The 19,232-nt window shown below is 42.0% G+C and overlaps 1 protein-coding gene and 1 long non-coding RNA gene across 2 annotated transcripts; one reads left to right on the top strand and one right to left on the bottom strand.

The window, feature by feature from the left end:
- Positions 1-290: 290 nt before the first annotated feature.
- On the bottom strand, positions 291-13,094 carry FAM98A (family with sequence similarity 98 member A). Its single transcript, XM_083432210.1, has 9 exons — positions 12,821-13,094; positions 12,367-12,474; positions 10,124-10,272; positions 9,509-9,643; positions 8,498-8,682; positions 6,874-6,954; positions 5,227-5,343; positions 4,299-4,466; positions 291-2,102 (listed from the first exon to the last, which is right to left on the bottom strand). The coding sequence occupies exons 2-9, from the start codon at positions 12,417-12,419 to the stop codon at positions 1,326-1,328; spliced, it is 1,665 nt and encodes a 554-aa protein (XP_083288336.1). The 5' UTR covers positions 12,420-12,474; positions 12,821-13,094; the 3' UTR covers positions 291-1,325.
- A 135-nt stretch (positions 13,095-13,229) lies between these two features.
- Positions 13,230-16,610, top strand: LOC310673679. The gene is made up of 2 exons (XR_014509182.1): positions 13,230-13,737; positions 16,388-16,610. It is a non-coding gene; the product is annotated as an uncharacterized lncRNA (long non-coding RNA).
- Positions 16,611-19,232: the final 2,622 nt, after the last annotated feature.

The following is a 19,232-nucleotide window of genomic DNA, read 5'->3' as shown; positions in this document are numbered from 1 at the left end:
CACGTTGTGTATTTTTTTGGGAACTGGGGAATGCTTCCTGTTCTTATTAGCCAACAACCATGTAGTAACTGTGGTGTGACGTCGACACTCGGGACAAAAGCTTACTTCCCATGGAAAGCCTGACACTTGGGCAGCAGCACTGTCTACTCTTTCCAAACTTGGTCCATGCCCAGTGGCAGCCATTTTGTTGCTAGCATCCACAGCATTTTCTCTAAAGTCAAGCTGTGCCTGCTGGCTCAAAAATATTGGTAACCCATGCACCAACTGAAAGGTAAAGAGAAACAAACCAATAGGAGAACAGATACTTTTATTGCTCACCTTTTATACAATAGCACACCTTCAGCCATTTTTCTTTCACAGCTTGACAATGTTTCTGTACACACACGCACACTCACACTCATACACAAAAAAACCCCCAGGCAAGGCGCACTGATGTGACTTTTAGTAAGGAAAACTGTAACAATCCCACCTGAAGGGCATTTTGTCTTAAGTTAGATGCCAAAAATTGAAACCATCCTATAATTGCTGATCAGTGGTATTAACTCGTGCACAAAACAAGTTTCAGCTTGCCATTACTGCTAGCTAATTTCAAGTAAAAATTAGGCTGGTCAGGGGATCAACTCTTTTTTTGGTGTGTGAAATGAATCTGAATTATGCTGAAGCACAAGGCTACATATACTATCTGTTCACAACTTAGCTCGGTTTGTTATATGACCTTTGCGTGGCATGACAGTGGCTGGGTCCTCTGATGGGGACATGAGTGTGGTTTTGATCAATGAGAGATAAGGCTATTGAACAAGTCATCAGCAGTAGAGCTCATATAATAGACATGGACCCCGTGAAGTAGGCTGCAATTCTGTGCAGTTACAAATGCATAAATCCAACCCACCTCAAAGGCTCTTGCACACAACTAACTACACACACCTGCAGCTTTACAATACAGGTTTGAAGTCAGCTTGTTGTCTACAGAAAATCAGGGTGAAGAGCAATATTCAAAGTGGCTTGAAGAGCAGAAGATTCTTAAAGGAAGAATGAGCTCATGTAAAATCCGACAGACATACTAGTTTGCATATTAGAGGTGTGACAGACATGTACTCAATTTTCCTTTTGTGAACAGAACCAGGGCTGCTGTCTTAAAGTTCTGAGCTTCCTGGAGGTGAAATGCTGCATTTTACGCAGCATCAGACTTATGCGCACCTTTCACAGGTGCTCAAAAGCAAAGATCATTTTCCGGAAGCAGCCTGACATGGCCTGGTACTAATTCAGAAAGAAAACCATAGAAAATCTATTACATGAGCTCTGCCCAAATGGAAGCTTTTGCAGCCTCAGCTTGTGAAGTGTCTTCCTTGTCCAAATCCAGACTGATTGTACTGATATCCCCCATGTTGGAAGTGCTGCTCAAATTGCCCCCCTTGATTAAAGTTCTGTGCACCTCTTGCTCCCCCCCAGCCACCTCCTTGCCCGCCACGGCCGCCACGACCACGGCCCCGGCCTCCTCCGCGGCCTCCACCTCGATCATTGGAGTGCCCATCTTGATATCTGTTGTCTTGCTGGTAGCTGCCGCCACCACCTTGATATCCGCTTCCTGAATATGAAGATTGATAACCACCATAGCCACCTCCTTGATAGCCGCCGCCACCGTGATAACCCCCAGTTTGAAAGCTTGCGTCTCTGTAGTTACTATCCCTATAGTTGACATCTTGATAGCCACTTCCTCCACCATCAGTCCAGCCTCCTTGGGGTTTGCCTCCTCTGCCTCCCCCTCTGGCTCCATAGTCATAGCCACCACGTCCTCGCCCTCCTCGCTCGTGACCCCCGTGTTCATGGCCTCCACGGCTTCCGTAGGATGAGTCGTACCCTCCGCGGCTGCCACGGTCGTAGCCTCCTTGGTCATATCCTCCGCGGCCTCCTCGGTCGTGGCCCCCTTGCTCATAACCTCCACGACCTCCGTAGGACGACTCATAGCCACCTCTGCCACCCCTGCCTCCACCACTTTGCTGCTGAGGACCATCTTGCCTTTTTTGCCACGGTGGCATTTCGGGAGGAGGAGGTTCAATTTCGTTGGGTCTGCCACCTCTGTCAGGCACTCGGCCCATTAATACCTAAAAGCAAAAGAAGCCAATGTGTTGGAAGAATTAACACAAGAGAAGAACTGCACTACTTACAGTGTTAAAAACTCTGATATCTAAGCTAATTGCCAAATGGCACCTTAAACCTAGGTTATGGGTGCCACAATGGAATGTCTAGGTGTTTTTTTGCAATTGATATTATTCATTTCATTTCTATACCACTTTATAGTTTAAAGAACAAATCTAAAAGTGGTTTACAACACATCAAATAAAGCAATCCAGAATAAAACAAATTCAAACTTCAAGGAAAATATTTCAGATCCTTCTCTAAGTACCTAAGTGACATTTTGCTTTTCCCAACCTGGCATCCAGAGATGCCAACCTGGCATCCAGAGATCTCCATGTGATTGCAACTGGACCCATGCCAGTCACAAAGCATGTCTGGTACCTGAATAATTTATAACACTATTTAATAATCTGAAAACACTGTGCTTTAAAGAAATGAGTCAAAACAGAAGTGTACAGGGGTGATGTACTGAAGAAGGGGGGTGGGAAGGATTTTTCAGCAGATCAAGATGTAATCCTTTATTATAGCAATGCTTAGGGATAGAGATGGTCCACATCTGGAATGCAGAAAAAATGGGCTTCCTTGCCCATTACGTTTCGTTTTTAAATTTTCTGTTAGATATTTTCTCTTATTGACATAAGGTATCTTCCAGATAGATTTTACATTTTGGGACTCAGCGATATATTGCTCTTTTGCTTTAAATCTAAGGAAGCTTTGACTGTATTTTTTTCATTTCTGAAAATAATTAGTCTTGAAGAGGTAGTGGTGGTCCTTGTATAGTGGGGGCTTTGTTTGGGATACCTAAATGACTACACAGTGGCAGCAAGAGATATAGGGGAGTGGCAGTGCATTAGAAAACAGGCACAGCACCAACACTTCGCATGGGTACTTTGGGGATAGCATACACTGGTCACCACCTAAAAAAAACAACTTTAAAAAGTGTTCTGCTGGGTGCACTGCTCTAGCAAGCACTGGCAATGGATACTAGATAATTGCTATTTCCCCAGAGGGGCCGGGGTGTGTTTGGGAGAGAAAGTGGGGAGAGCAGCCAGTGTAGCGCATTATGGAATAGGGCAAGATTATGACTCTCAAATATAATTGAGAAAATTCATGGCTGACATAGAATTTGCATCCACATCCATCCAGTCCCACATGGCTTCCACTAGGTTTTGCTAAATTTGTTGAAAGTCAAAATATGCTTCCACAGATAAGCACAGCTACAATAGAGGATTTTCTTGCTACATGACTGCCTTGTAATACTGCAAACCAGTATGACACTCTTACTGTACCTTGTGCAACACCAATTTATTACTAGCATGTACCTAGACTTTTGGACGCGGGTGGCACTGTGGGTAAAAGCCTCAGCGCCTAGGGCTTGCCGATCAAAAGGTCGGCGGTTCGAATCCCCGTGGCGGGGTGCGCTCCTGTTGCTCGGTCCCAGCGCCTGCCAACCTAGCAGTTCGAAAGCACCCCCGGGTGCAAGTAGATAAATAGGGACCGCTTACTGGTGGGAAGGTAAACAGTGTTTCCTTGTGCTGCACTGGCTCGCCAGATGCGGCTTTGTCATGCTGGCCACGTGACCCGGAAGTGTCTCTGGACAGCATTGGCCCCCGACCTCTAGAATGAGATGAGCGCACAACCCTAGAGTCTGTCAAGACTGACCCGTACGGGCAGGGGTACCTTTACCTTTTACCTTACCTAGACTTTTGCCAATAACCTTTAGCAAAATAATACCTGAAAATACTCTTAAGTAAACAAGGACCTCATTCTCAAATATAGGGATGTTTTTAACTCAAAAAGGCTGATCCTCTCTGCCAGAGCTCTTCAACCTTAGGTCCCTGGTGTTGTTGGACTACAACTCCCACCATCCCCAGCCACCTTAACCAATGGTCAGGGAGGACGGGAGGTGCAATCCAACATAATTGGGGCCCCATGGTTGAAGAACCCTGCTCTGTGCTATATCAACATGTGACACAGAACAGTTAACAACTCCTGTGCAATGTAGCAGGTTGAACAGTTGGCACTGAAACCTGGTAAAAGGAAGGGAGAGGCAAAACAGAGTGTGCATTGTATGTGCTGAAAGCATGCAAAAATTTCCCTATCAAGTTATTTAATATCCACAGCACAGTAGGAACTAAATTATATCAATGTAACAAGGGTACCTTATTAATAGCACATGCAGTCTTTTCTCTGATGGACCCGCTGCTCGTCCTCATAATCTTTGACAAGTCTTGCCGAGCTGCCAAGAGGTGAGCGACAGATATAGCGCATTTGGTAGTAAGGGTGGCACGCTTCGGCTGGTAGACTTTAGCCAATTTCTCTGTTTGGCTCTGTGATCCAAAAAAGAAGAGAGTCAACAGATGTAAACAAACATTCAGCTAAAAATTAATTATTTACCAATTTAAACAACAACAGCTCCAAGGACAGATCAAGGCCCACATGGCAGGCAACTAACAATTCATGAGAAATGCTGTATGAGCTGATGGGAAAGTGCCTAATGGGACAATATACCAGCTTGTATAAATAAGGTGTAAATCCAGCTTCGAAGTTCTCTCCAATGTTATTTTGTTCTTCCTCTACCTATTTTGCCAACCATTTTCCAAGTCTGTATCTCATTCTGCATTTCTGAAACTTGTTCAGACTGCATTTTAAAACTGCAGTTTCCCCCATTTACAGCTCTCCTGAGAAAAAATGGTTCAAAATAAATATTTATGAGGCACTGTAATATAGTGATTTGGGTACATTTTGTGAAGCAAATGATTAGCAATGCTATAGGGTAACTGTTCAATTAGAAGCGGAAAAGTGCAAAGTGCTAATAATCCTTTCGCGATGACATTCTTATACTGGCAACACATGTGAAATGCAGATACGCAGTGAGCTACACTGAAGTTTTCACTTGCCCCTAGCACAAGTACACAGCTGATGATTAAATTTACTCCTAAGTGTCAACAAAAGAGTTACCAAATGAAATATAAGCTTTAAACAAAAGTGCTTAGTATATTCATTAGCGCCATCAGAGAGGTTTTTTGGCAGACAGAGAAAAAAAAGTTCTTTGCACGGCCAAAGTAAGTTGCAGAATGTACACTGTACCTTTGCTCGATCTGACCAGCCAAACGACTGGACAGTCACATCCAGACGCTTCACTAACAATTTCCTCCGGACTTCATATTCATTGGCTATGGCTTGATTAATAGCTTCAATTTTTTCCTGAAATAAAAATGCATATCACATATTACACTGGTTCTCAGCCATGTCTCTTAACACCATAGCTCCCTGGTTCCACTGTATTGGGGACTTGCAGATTAATGTTAGTTTACTGGCTACAATTTTAAAGCACGGTCTGATTCCTGGCAAGTAAACCAACATCAAATGACTACTCCCCATTTTGGATGTAACAGAAAACCATACTTTAAAGAGGTCAGGACTGAACAGTCAAAGTCACTGAGCAAGAGGGGGAAGCTAAGGGAGAGTACAAGAGTCAAAAAATTTTCCTGGCTTGAACAACTACGGTTTATGCAGCCACAAGTGTTACATGCAGACCAGACCTTGGTGGTTAATCCATCATTCAATTCACATTTACTTGACATGCAAATAACAGAAGAGGGAAAAGTCCCATGGTGTTTCTCAGTGGAAGACAGCATTGTATCCTCCAGCACTACCTCAAAGATGTTAAAATTTTGAAAATTCTAGAATTAAAGTAGCCTTCATCTTGCTGACAATCAAGAACACAACAGTTCCATAAAGACTCAAAAGTTTTAAATCCAAATTGATAAAATTAACACTGATTCCTAGAAGAACTATAATATCAATATTCCTATTAGTGCTGTGACTTTAATGGAAGGTCAAGGTTTACATTTTCTTATCTATAAAATAAACACAACTATACGTATTAAGAACAAATGCCAGGAAGAGAAGCATCAGATGAAATGTTCCAAGTAATTAGCTGCAGAATAAGAAAAAGGACTCTGCAGCTCCTGCTTAAAAACTCTACTGGGGATGCCGAGACTAATTTTAGGATGGGCTATAGTTCCTGCCAAACAATGGCTCAGCATCATTGAAGACTTGGAGAGTACAGTCATACCTCGGGTTGAATGCGCTTCAGGTTGAGCGCGTTCGAGTTGTGCTCTGTGGCAACCCAGAAGTATTGGAGTGCGTTACTTCTGGGTTTTGCCACTTGCGCATACGCTCAAAATGTCATGCGCATGCGCAGAAGCAGCGAAAAGCGACACGTGTGTGTGTGCAGATGTGCCGTCGCTAGTTACGTTTGCTTCTAGATGCGAACGGGGCTCCAGAACGTATCCCGTTCTTATCTAGAGGTACCACTGTAAAAGCTTCCCCATATCAGGATGTCTAAAGACCCAGATCCTCTGTAACCTTCTATTTATAGGTGTATAAATATCACGCACTGCTGAACTGTCCCTGCCCCAAGTTGCGTCACTTCTTTAATTATGGTTTAATATAATCCTTAAATATGGGGTTCCTCATCCTGCATTCCTGAGGGATGTCAAGATATAACAATCAATTGTGAATTTGGATGTGTTGAACTTGGGACAATCAAGAATCTATTTTCTCAAATGCATTTTGCTTCACTCTAAGTAAAACTGAGAACTTGATCAGAATTGGCTGGGCCTTGAGAAAAATCATCACACAGTTTTGCTTAATGTACATGAAAGAAAATATATAAAACAAAAAGAGTCAAGGATAGAATAAAAAGAGTTTTACAGACATTCGACTTACCCAATGAACTGGACCCAGTGGTTTTGAGAGTAAAGGTTTTCCTACATGATTTGCAGGAACCTTTGCTAATGTTTCTTTTAACTGTAATAAAAATATACTATGTTAGTATAGAATAGCACATTATCGTATAGTGAATGCTTGCTCTCTTCCCCACCAAACATATGGATTTGGAAGGGAATTTGAATGCTTCATACATAATAGAAGCTACACAAAAGAATACATTCCTATAGTTTTCAGACAATTGCGTTGGTTTAAAATAAGAATCTTCTGCAATTCTTTAATAACATCATGATGGCATCAGTAAAGTAAACAACCTCTTATTAATGTGGGAAGGACAGACAGCTTTAAAAAAATTCTCTGTTCAAGAATGAAAGCCTCTTAACCATATGTCTCGGGGAAAATAAGTTGCAGTGAGTGCTTCTGCTCAGGGTTCCAGGTGCTGCATTCCATTCCGGCCAGTGCACATTCTTTGCCCACTGAGCATGCTTAATTCTCACTGGCCGATTGTTTGTTTTGCAATGGGGACGTTCTTGTGCCCAACCCTAGCTGCATTAAAATTTCTGATCACTCTATTAATATCAATGGGCAGGCCTCACTTCCACATCCCTGGAGACAATTTAAAATAGCTTCTCAGTGTGAACTAGGAAGTGACCTATTCAAACAATGAGATAGTGCTTTATAAACTTTCATTTCTAGCCATCCTATTCCACTGACAGTTTCCCCCCACCCTCTCTTAGTCTCTCAATATTCCATGCCACTTAGAGGATTCGGTCCCCTGCCCCCCCCCCCGGACAAAAAAACTGGATTCCCCCTCTAAAAAAAGTGAGTATCTGCAAACCTTAGTCTAACCCTAAATCTACTGATACCGTCTTGTGTGCATGGATGGTACATTTTTGGCCACAAGCACAGGAAAACTTGCATTGCTATTAGAAATAATGATACCGATGGACAGGCTTCCATCCAGTGGGTAGTGCCATAACACAACACACAAAAAAACTTTTCACTCTCAGGGGTTAGTTATAACTGCTGGAGGTTGTCCTTAAGAATGAGCCTACCCTGTATACGAAGATCATCGTGGAAGCCCTTCTCCAAGAGTCCCCACTAAATGCAGCAAGGTGGGGGAGATGGAAGAAAAGGGCCCTCTCAGTGGTGGTGCTACATTAATGGAAAGCTCTCTCCAAGGTGGCTTGCCTGGTGCCTATTCCAATGTCTTTTCAGCACCTTTCCTTTCCTGGCCTTTCACTCCCTAATTTTACCCACTGTACGTTTTATGCTACTTTATCTCCAGTATTTCAAATTCATTGCTTTAAACTATGCATTTTTCGTTGTATCTTATTGTTTTATTTGTAAGCAGCCCTGAAATATGTTTACTGAAGAGCAGCATATAAATCTATTAAGTAAACATAAAAACAAAAGCCTAATGAATAAGAGAGCTTGGATCCCAGGGTTTGCTTATGGTGCTCTATATACGCATTTGAGCTTTCCCACCTATCTATTCTTGCCATAGTCCATCATGCTCCCAGAAAAGTCACTTGCTTTCTTCAGAATGCCATTCCACTGCAGTAGGATGGCAGCTGTAAATCATGGATTCAAGCCTATGTACTGCAAAACCCTCAGTTCTTACCTTTTTTTCTATTCCACTGAAGAACTGGAACATAGTTATGTTGGCAGGAGGCTTGGACATGCCCAAAGCAATACATATGCCTTTCAGCTCCTGAAAGACTTCACTACCACCCCCCTCCTGGGCTTTTTTGGGAGGAGCATTCACACAGAGCATTCTGGCAGCTTCCAGTTCTGAGATGAGGTATGCTGGCGGAAGAAAAGCTACAATTTAGCACCTTTTAACAAATATCTGCCTTAGTTAGCTGTGAACATAAAGAAAACTATTCTGGATTCCATAACATATTTATGTTAACTGAATGAGAGGTGAGATTCAGATAAGAGAAGGATCTAAAAAAACAGAATAGCAAGTGGCAGGTCTGCTAAGAGTAACAGTGCTCAAGCAAGCACGGCATGCCTTTGCAGAAATTTATTTATTTAGATATTTAAACACTGCTTTTCAAGCAAACCTCACAAAGCAGTTTACATAAGAATATGGTAGAGCGTGAGACTTTTAATCTCAGGATTATGGGTTCAAGCGCAATGCTGGGCAAAAGATTCCTGCATTGCAAGGGGTTGGACTAGATGACTCTTGTGGTCCCTTCCAATTCTATGATTCTATTAACATAAATATCAATTACAACTCTGTACTAAGACAGCACAGAGAAAGCACAAATAGGGTGGGGGGGGGGAGCTAGATCTCTCCCAAGAGCAGGATGGTTCTTATAGCTGGGGAGAGCAGCTATTCCTTCCTACATCACTTCTGAATGAGATGTCTTTTCACTTTCAAATGCTGACAAAGTTTGTTCATAAGAAGCAAAGAGAAAAATGCTTGGTGGTTGTTGTTTTTACTTGGACAGTTTCCAATACGATACAGACGATATGAATCCAAAGCTTCAACAGATCCGACTATATTCTCTTTCTAAATATCATAGTATCATAAGTTCTTAAGAAGCATCAGCGAAAGGACAAGTGTCCTAATTATCTCCACAGTGGCACAAAAAGGAACAAAAATATTTTGTTATTTTCAACTTACTGAGCAGCAGCAGGCAGTTCTTCTGACTGAGAAGGCGCTTGGTGACGTCTCCTGATATTAGTGTTGTATATGGGCAGTTCATTTCACCCAGTAACCCACTCATTTCAAGCTGGAACTCATCTGCTTCGGTGGGACCTTAAGACACAGATCATTTTAATTTAAGAGGTTCAACTATTAACTCTTTGCCATGAGTTAAGACAAAGTTACATTATGAAGAGACTGCTTCCATACATGTTATCAAGATTCACGGTTGAAGATTAAAATAGCCTATTTTCTTTTTTAAAAAACCCAAAAAATATGATTAACATTTCAAACAAAATTAAAAACTCAGGTGGTACAGAATGGCAAAAATAGTGTCTTCAAATGAACACTTAAAAAAAAAAAAAGCTCACTTGTACAAAATATAGTAGAAGACAACTAGTAAAATTGATTCCATGGGTATGTAGGCAAAAACAGAATGTGGCATTGGGCACAGTATTCAGCTTCCTGAGAAGTTCAACTTGCATATGAAAAACCTTCCACATCAGTTTTGGAAGCATCTATACCAGCACATGTTTTCAGAGTTAATATGAAAGACACAAATAAATCAATGGTGTCAGACTCATGATTACTCACTGTTAGTCGCTTGTACATTTTCTTCTAGTTTGCAAAATAGCCTTAACTCTGACACTAGCCAAGCACAGAGTTTAGTATATTCAGGGGAACTGGCCCCCCCAGAAGCTGCCTGGGTCAGAGCACCGTCTTCTAACAATGGGCCTTTGTAACTGGCAAACAAACAAAAATAAGAACATGTTATTAAAAGCCACTGTACAATTTCTGAGGTATGTAATCCATGCATATTTGGTGATAACACCACTAACACTTCAATATATTTATCTGGACCACCAGTGATTTCAAAGGCACTTCCTTCAAATTAGCATGCTTTGAATTGAAGTCTATATCCTCATCAGCATCTTTATTTTTTTGCTCACAATTTTCCCTTGTTATAATTATCTCTCTCATTCCTTCTTCTCCCTAATGTTTGATGCCCTTTCTCCCTTTGGTCCTTCCTCTGCTGCTCCTTGCCCTTGCAAAGTTTAGATTATAAGCTCCTTGGAGCAAGGAACTGTCCTCTTTTTGTCAGCTGCTGGATTGCATTTAGACTGGAGATGTAAGATACATCTAAACAACAATAAAAGTATAGTAGTGAAGATAAGGGGGAAATATACATTCATTTTTGGCTGCACTAGCATGCTACTTCTCCCCACCACCACGTCCCTGAACAACAGAATCAAGGAGAGAATTCAAAGAACTGATGCAGATGTTTTGGGACAACTGCCCAGCCAGCCATAACAATGCCAAAGAGATAAGCCCCTGTTCTGCTTTAAAAGCAGCTTTTCTCTTCCAAACTGGGAACCACTGTACTCACAGTACTACCCCATGCATGCACTTTCAGCACTTCTTTGGATCCCAATCCAGGTCTTTACTGAATAATGCAAACAAATTTGTTTTTGAGAACACACACGACAAAATTCCTTACCATTCATAGTGTATTATTATCTATTACTACTATTTACAGAAAACTCAGAAGATTTGCAACAGTAAGCAAAATCCTCTGTTGCAGGCATTTTAAAATTTTCTGCAGCAGGTATTTCTAAATACTTGCTAGCTCATCATCTTTTTTTCCTGAAAAGCCAAACAAATCAAAACAAAAACTACAGGAATTGTGCCATCTTACAAAAAAGCAGCAGCAGCAGCAGCAGCAGCTAGAGAAATGTTCCAAAAGCAATGAGAACCTTTTGTACAGTATGCTTTTAATGGTGTGGGTACAAGAGAGAAATAGCCTTACTAGTCCCCACACCACATAAATGGAGCATCACACTTGCCTCATAGAAAAGGCTAAAGCATGATTAACATTAGTCTAGGCAGGTTTCCTTGGTACTATGTCTCACTGTGTTCATTTAGGCTTACTTTTACATATGTGTAGGGCTGCAGCATGAGAAATACTTTGTGCTAAAAGGGAAGGATGAATGACAACTGATTCATATTGTAGAATATATTTATAGGGAATAACAGTAAATATTATGGAGAAGGAGCACTGAGGTGGTGGTGGGGAGTCAACATTGTAGAAATTTCTTTGTGGAGGTTTTTAAAATGATGCTGGACTGCCTGATATTTTTTTTAAGCCTGCTGAATGGATGTGGCCCTGCCTTCATGCACAGCACAGGGCAGTAACACCAAATACTCTGTGATCTTGTGATGCCTTGAAAGGTGGTGGAGGCAGATGGTTGATTTGTATTTTCAACCATTTTTAGTGCTATTAGACAACACTAAGATTCACAAAGCAGTTCATAATTCAGTTGAACTTAAGTTAGTTTTATTGGCAGATGATATACTTTTGTTCATTTCGGAACCTCAGACTAGTATATTCATCTTGATGCAAATGATAGATGCTTTTGGTAAAATATCAGGTTATTCTGTTAATTGGTCCAAATCAAAACCCTCCTCCAAAATAAAGCTCCTAGTGGTTTCCAATCCAGTTCATCTCCACAGCTGTTTTATTTCAGAAATGAATCATATGGTTCGAGACTGTTTACTAGGCCAAAGAGAACGGATCTTTCAATGCGCAGAATGTTATCTCGTTAAGAAACCGCTATAGATATTGTCTTTTACTAACACTGAGCACTAACCTCCCCTCCCCACCTCCACGCAACTCCCCCCCCCCAACACTTCAAGAATTTAGTGATGATTACAAAACTAAAGTGATTGCCCCACAAAACACGGGGTGAGGACACATAACAACCCCCCCCCCAATAAAAACTTTTTTTAAAAAAAATCCGAAGTTAAAGTTATTTACACATATTTGCTCTCATACATACCCGAGGTCTTCCAGCGACTCTAGGATGTCATTCTCCATGAGCTCAAACTCCATTTCCGGGGCTTCAGAATGAGCACAGAAGAAAAAGGGGGTTGGAAAAACCTAGAACCTGCAATTAACAAATCCAGACTCGGTTAGCAACGCCTGAGAGAATGCAGCGGTCACCATAATGACTGGCGCAGAGTGGCTTGAATGCCCTGTTCGCCTCGCGGTTAGCCTGGGGAGGGGGATATCGAGCTCGCCCCCCACAGACCTGCCCCCCACACCAGGAACAGCCCCACTGAATGCCCGACCACCGACCCCCCCCCCTTCCCAGGCGACACTGACCCAAGGGTGGACAGGCGTTCAGGGGCTCCTGCTTCCGTTATGATCTGGCTCCGGCCTGCCTGGCCCCCACCTCCCCGCCCTACTGAGGGGCGCCGTTCCATCCCGCCCAGCAGCGCCCCGCAACCTACCTTTCGCGCAGCTGCTCCGCCGCCGACTGCTGGGTTGGCATGTCAGGAGGTGGGGGAAGGGCGAGGAGAAGGGGAAGGCCCCCTTTGCCTGACCTTTCACCTCACGAGGAGGGACGCCTCCAATCGCGCCTGATTGAAAAAAATGTTCCGCTCTATGCCTTGAAAACCCTCCTATTCCCTCATACTCTGCCTCTAACGGTCCATATTGGTCTAATAAAGCCCCTCTTTCCCCCCCTTAACGCAAGAAGTTGTATTTCAGAGAGTCAATAAATATTTTCTTCAGGCACAACTGTTGGACAGCCCTAAAAGGACTTTCTCGCTTTCCCTTTCCTATCTCTATATAAAGGAACCACGTTGGGGGAGAAAAAACCCCTGGGCCTGAAAGGAGGAGGAGTGGACGGTGTGGGAGAAGGGACAAATTACTTCAAGAGACGGGCGTTTCCGCTTTGTGAAACTACACCAACCAGCATGCAATGGTTCACCTTTCGCTACTCTCCTAGCCGTTCAGCGTTTATGGAAGCTGCGCTGAAGGAGCAAATATCGACGTCCTCATGAGAAATGGAATCTCTTCTAGTTATTGAGGATTGCTGAAGCATGATGAAAATAGTATAGAGTGGCGGCCAACAATAGCTATTGCAAATTACCATTTTCAGCCCCGAAAAGTGGTAATTTTGCAGTAGCTATTACCACTTTTGCAAACTGAGTAATAAAAGTATGACACAGGGTCTTCTCAGGAGCACAAAAAGTAGATGACCAGGTAAAACTGTTCCAGGACTGTACCACTTCAGATTGCAGGTGTGATAATCAGGAAAGAGAGGAAGACCTTGCCCGCTGACCTCCCTAGCGCAGTGCTGCTGACATTGCAATGTGTCCACTCAGAAATAAGCCACGCTGCCTTCTAGCAGTCTTATTCCCAGGTAAGCAAGCATAGGATTCCAGCCTGCCTAAGCCTTCCATTTATAGCCAGCGAATCTGTAGGATGGTGAAAGAAGAGACAGCAAGGCCCGTTTCCATCCACTGTATTTTATTTTTCTTTTGCTAGTCACACATCTTATGAAAACCGGATTGCAATAGAGATCAAGGTTAAGGAGAACAGATAGCCATTTCTTTAACATGCAAAGAGGGAACCTGTGACTTTTCAGATTTTGGACTCCCCAGCCAGCCAAGGCAAAGGTCAGGGATGATGGGAGTCCCAACAACCAGTCTTTGCTCCATGTTAGATTCTATGTGTGAATCCCACCCCCAAAGTAATTCAACCTACCTCAAAGGGTTGTTGGTGAGGATAGGTGAAGAACCATGTACACCACCATGAACTCCTTGGAGCAAAGTCAGGCTATAACTGTAAAATAGTCCAGCCTTGCATAGTCCAGTAGCAATTTTAGTGCTTTATTTCTAAGCACTATTACTCCCTGCCCCCACCATTGATGACCACTTTCTCTCATTCTGCCAGCTTTGCCCATCTTCCTCCTGTCATGGTTTATAAAGTGAGAACTGTCAAATGATAATTGTTTTATGTGAGTTTCAAAATAACATAGGCAGAGGTGTATGAATACTTCATATTGTTTATGGCAAGAAAACTGTCTCTGCAAGGAAAAATGGGGTTTGCCCAACAGTGCTTCTTCGCAGATCAAAGGGTTGTTCCAGGTAAGAAAGCAGCTACAGCAGAAACGAGGCAACCAAAAGCTCTCAATGCTACTGTCAAGGATGTTCTTTAGGAAAGGGCAAATCCTATCTAGTTGGGCCCTGAGAAACTAGCTGAAAAGGTGCTTCACGGTTTATGTTTGAAAAGGAACCAGTAAGTTCACAAATGTTCTAAGATAAACTGTAAAATGCCACTTTGAGCTCAAGCAAAATGTGCTACAAATAATTTACATACTTGAGACACATCTTGGGTGAAAAGATATACTGTAGTGGGCAAAGAAGAATTTGTAGCCCCGAAGAACTGGCCTGCTCCAAAGGCTTTATGCAAAATACAAATCGGGGGGGGGGGGGAGTGCAGCAAGTTTTGTGGACAATACAGTAAATCTACCACATGGGTAGGATGAGGCTGGACTCACACCAGAGACCTAAACAACCAAGTGATCTAGATATGATTTGGCATTGAACCAAAAGACCTCAGGCTTATAAGGCTGCAGTTGGCCATCCCAAACTGCAGAATGATGCCACTTGCAGAGGTACTGCCTAGTCATATTTTCAGATTTAGATTGTGGAAGATAACTTTTTCCAAGATCTGTTAAATCGGCTAGCAGAATCAGAACCTCTTCTTTGGCATGATGTCGTTCTGGAGCAATCAAAGTGCTGGTGAGAGGCTGTTGGGAGGCGACTTTCCCAGCTCTCCAAGAAGCCTCTCGAGTGACACTTCTGAATAGGAAAAAAAATCACCAAAAAAATAATATCCTGCTCACAGGAGGTGCTTCTGTCTGCTTTTTAGACATCCACAACTTTCCATGTACCATTCTTCACCCATTCAGGAGCGTTTCCCAACCCTCAGAATGTTTTTTGAGGCACTTGGAAAACTGCTGGGAGCAAGAGAGGTTGGGGAAGTCATAACCTAAGAAAAAAGCCCTGCTGGCTCAGACCAAAGGCCCATGTAATTAGCATTTTGTGGGCAAGCTTATACCTGCATGAATATCCCACTTTTAGCTGCATTCATTTCCTGAAACATAATTGTGTTGTAGGAGATTCATGAGAGATATACTGCCCCCCTACCCTGGCTGGATCACACCAAAGGCCTGTCCAGCATTCTGTTTAGTAGCCAGCCTATGGGAAGCCCACAAGCAAGGAATGAGCACAACAGCATGCACCCTTCACTCCTACTCATGCTTCCCAACGATTCATTTTCAGAAGCATCAAATTAGATACAATGGCAGTGAATGCCATTGTTAAACTAAATGCTGTTTGAAGTACTTCCTTTGTCTGTCCTGAATCTCTCACCATTCAACTTTAATGGTTGATCCCAGAGTCTAGTATTATGGGAAACCTATCGCACCTTTTCTACAGCACCATGCATGACATGCTTCGGCAGCCCCATGCTTCCCTGGATCCAAGGCATCATTTTTAAAACAACTGCTAGACAGGCTGCATGAAATAGTGACTGGAAGCACTGTATCAATCAGGTCCTGGTTTAACATCTGGATTTTTAATCAGTTTTCACATTGAGATAAGGAATAAGACACTTGCTGCGCTGCACTGAAATAAAGTTAATTGTGTAGTTCAGGGCTGGGGGGAAATTGCTTTCCAGAAATTGCTGAACTACCACTCCCATAATCTCTTACAAACATTGGCCATGTTGGCCAGGACTGATGTAAGTTGGAGTCCAACATTTGGGGCTGCAGATACCCCACACTGATGTAGTTACTAAAAAAAGTTGCTGAAATAATGTCATGGTGCAAAAAGAAAACCCAGACACCAGAGTAATTTTACAATAAGCATTTTAATGTATTTGTTTAAAATAACAGTGATTTGACACATTTCAGTGATGATACCAGAAATTTTATAGTAACAGGTAACTATGGATAATTAACTTTCATTTTTGTTATCTACCTCTTTTTCTTTTACATTATGAAGCTCACCTGAAATATTCCACTCCAGTATACCTTCAGGACAGGAAGAACTAGGCAAGAAAACTCCCCCCAGGAAAAAAAAGGGGGGGGGGACACAGTTCATGCAAATAAATACCAACCTTGTTATTGTTAGATCTGTTCAAATATTCTCAGGAAGTATCAGAATTGCTCAAATAAACTAGAAATAAAGGGTGGTCATCAAGAGTGAACACTGCATATTTATCAAACCGTTGCTTTTTGCCCTGTCGTTACCCTTGTTTTATTTTGTCTATGCTAGAGGCTTCTGCTGTGCAACCCTCCCCAAGGCTGCTCTAGAATGGAATGCCAAGGTCTCTTGCAAAAGTACTGGCTGGTCACAACATAAAAATTACTCTGCCCCCGAGGCCTGAAATGCATACAGGATTGCCCTCTTGCGATACTTTTAAAAACAGCAACTTGGAAGTTACTTAACTTTTCCCCCACCCCCCATTCTAATGTTGCCAGGTATTTTGGCAACCAGACTTATTTCTGTTCCCCTAACCTATGTTCAGCTGCTGACTTTTCAGCTAAATGTTAAACAAGATTCAGAGGACTTCCTCCCAGTGTTAAAGCTAAAAACTTGAGAATTAGCATTGTGCTTTGCTCGTTCCGATGGTGTTGGATTTTTTTTTTGGTGCTGGAGTGGGGGGAAAAGATAACTTTAATGCATGGGAACTGCCAGTAGCTTCTCCAGGTATATTATTTTTTAAAAGTTGGAGTGAGGGTGGAGATGCAAAATCCCTATCCATAGAAGAATCCTCCATTGGGAGAACTGTCCATTTATTCTTACTCTGTGCTTCTTGCTACTTAACCAATTCCTGATCCATAAGAAGCCCTCTCATTTCATGTCTGTTATGCTTACTCAGGAGTCTTTGGTGAGATACTTTATCAAAAGCTTTTTAGAAGTTTAAGTACACAGTATCAAACGGGTCACCTCAACCGATATGCTTACTGACACTCTCAGAGAACTCTAGAATTTTGAGACAGGACTTACCCTTGCAGAAGTCATGCTGGTTTTGTTTCAACAACTCATGTACTTTTATATACCTCATAATTCTATCTTTAATAATGCTTTCCACCAATTTTCCTGGAACAGATGTTATGCTAACTGGCCTGTTATTTCCCACATCCCTCCCACCGCCCCCCCCCCCCCAAATTGGCTATTTTATAGTCCTCAGAGTGTGTCTGATCTTAGGAACTTTTTTTAAAAAAAAAGATCAGCAATTTGACATTTGAAATCTTTTAAGAAATGCCAGGTGGGTGCCACCCAGACCCTGTGATTAGTTAATTTTTGTTAATAAGGGCAATCCCTTGTCATCACAATTTGTTTCCGTTTCACCACATTGTCAATTCATGTGCATAGGCAAACTCTTACTATCTTGCTATTCAGTATCGTTTTCTACTGTAATGCAATTTTCACATTGAACTGTCTGAACTAAAAGAACTTCTCTCAACATGAACTATAATCAATTAAGTTACCCGTTACATTTTTAAACTATAATTCTATCAGTAAAATGAAGGCATTTAGAATAATAAAAAAAAGGTTTTCCCCCTTTCCTTTTGGAGCATTCTTATACATGAAGTAGGAGTTTCAATCCAAGTTTGTGAGGGGAAAAGCATAGTCATGGTAGGTAATATGGATAAGAAAATAACAAGAGATTGTGGTGTAATGCAGGGATGGCCAATGTGGTACACCTTCCAGATACTGTTGGACTAAAACTCCCATCAGCCCCAGAAAGCATGGCTTTTGGCCAGGGATTATGGGAACTGTAACCCAACATCTGGAAGACATTGGATAACACCAGTGTGGAAGAGATACATCCTCAGCTCTGAAGCGCATTGGGTAGCCTTAATCTAGTCACCATTTCTTAGCTCAATATACCTCATAGAACTGTTGATTATTATAAAATGGACAGAAGAGAGAGCCTGTAACTCCTTGAAGGATAAAATTGGAAGAAATATCAGATGAAACCAGTGTTTATTGGATTTCACTGGAATAAGTTATGAGGCAGAAAATGTTTACTAAACTTACTTCTTTGATCAAAACCACGAATCCACAGATGTGTGCAGCTGCAACAGCAGTGTGACCTCTACTGCACCTGTTGATATTCCAAGCAAAGTAAGAAGCATGTCTTTGCTGCCCCACCACCTGAAATCCTGTTCATATATACTATCAAGCAGAGTACAGAACTATAGCAGCAGAGTTGGCTTCCGAGTTGTCAGTAACTTATGGATACAGACAAGCAAAGCAACCACAATCCCACCTCTTCCTTTATGCTATCTTGCTTCTGATATTGGTAATGGTGGTTGCTAGCAGCAATTCCTACTTTTGTACCTGTGTAATGTTCTGGGTCAGCACAGAAGTGCTAGTGCAACAGTGTAGGCTGAACAACTGACAGCACAAGTTAATTGTATCTCCACCATAAATACTTATTTACTTAATTCAACTGCATTTTTAATTAGCACAAACCCTTTTTTGTTTTTTAACAGTTCACTCATATCCCACCTTACAAACACTAACTTTATTTGTGGACCCTGGGCCTGGATCTTTTAAAACATAATGGGGGGGGGGGACCAAAAGTTTTCAAAGCATTTTTACCATACTGTTTTCTTTTAAAATTGAAAGAGCGTAAGTTACACACCATGTTTAACCTGCTGAATATTTAAAGTTTTCTCATAATGCTGCATAATTCATGGTTTGATTTAATTTCCAGTGTGGTGAAAATGGGAAAATAACTGAAGAACCAGTTGTCTGAATGTTCACAAAAAACAACTTGTAGAACCACTTGTAGAACAAGAACTTGTAGAACAAAGGGGAAAATGGCAATATC

The sequence above is a fragment of the Podarcis tiliguerta genome, assembly GCF_965153285.1.
Source record: "Podarcis tiliguerta genome assembly, chromosome: 3".
NCBI lineage: Eukaryota > Metazoa > Chordata > Lepidosauria > Squamata > Lacertidae > Podarcis > Podarcis tiliguerta.
The sequence above is the reverse complement of the archived record's forward strand: the minus strand, read 5'-3'. Positions and strand labels throughout refer to the sequence as shown.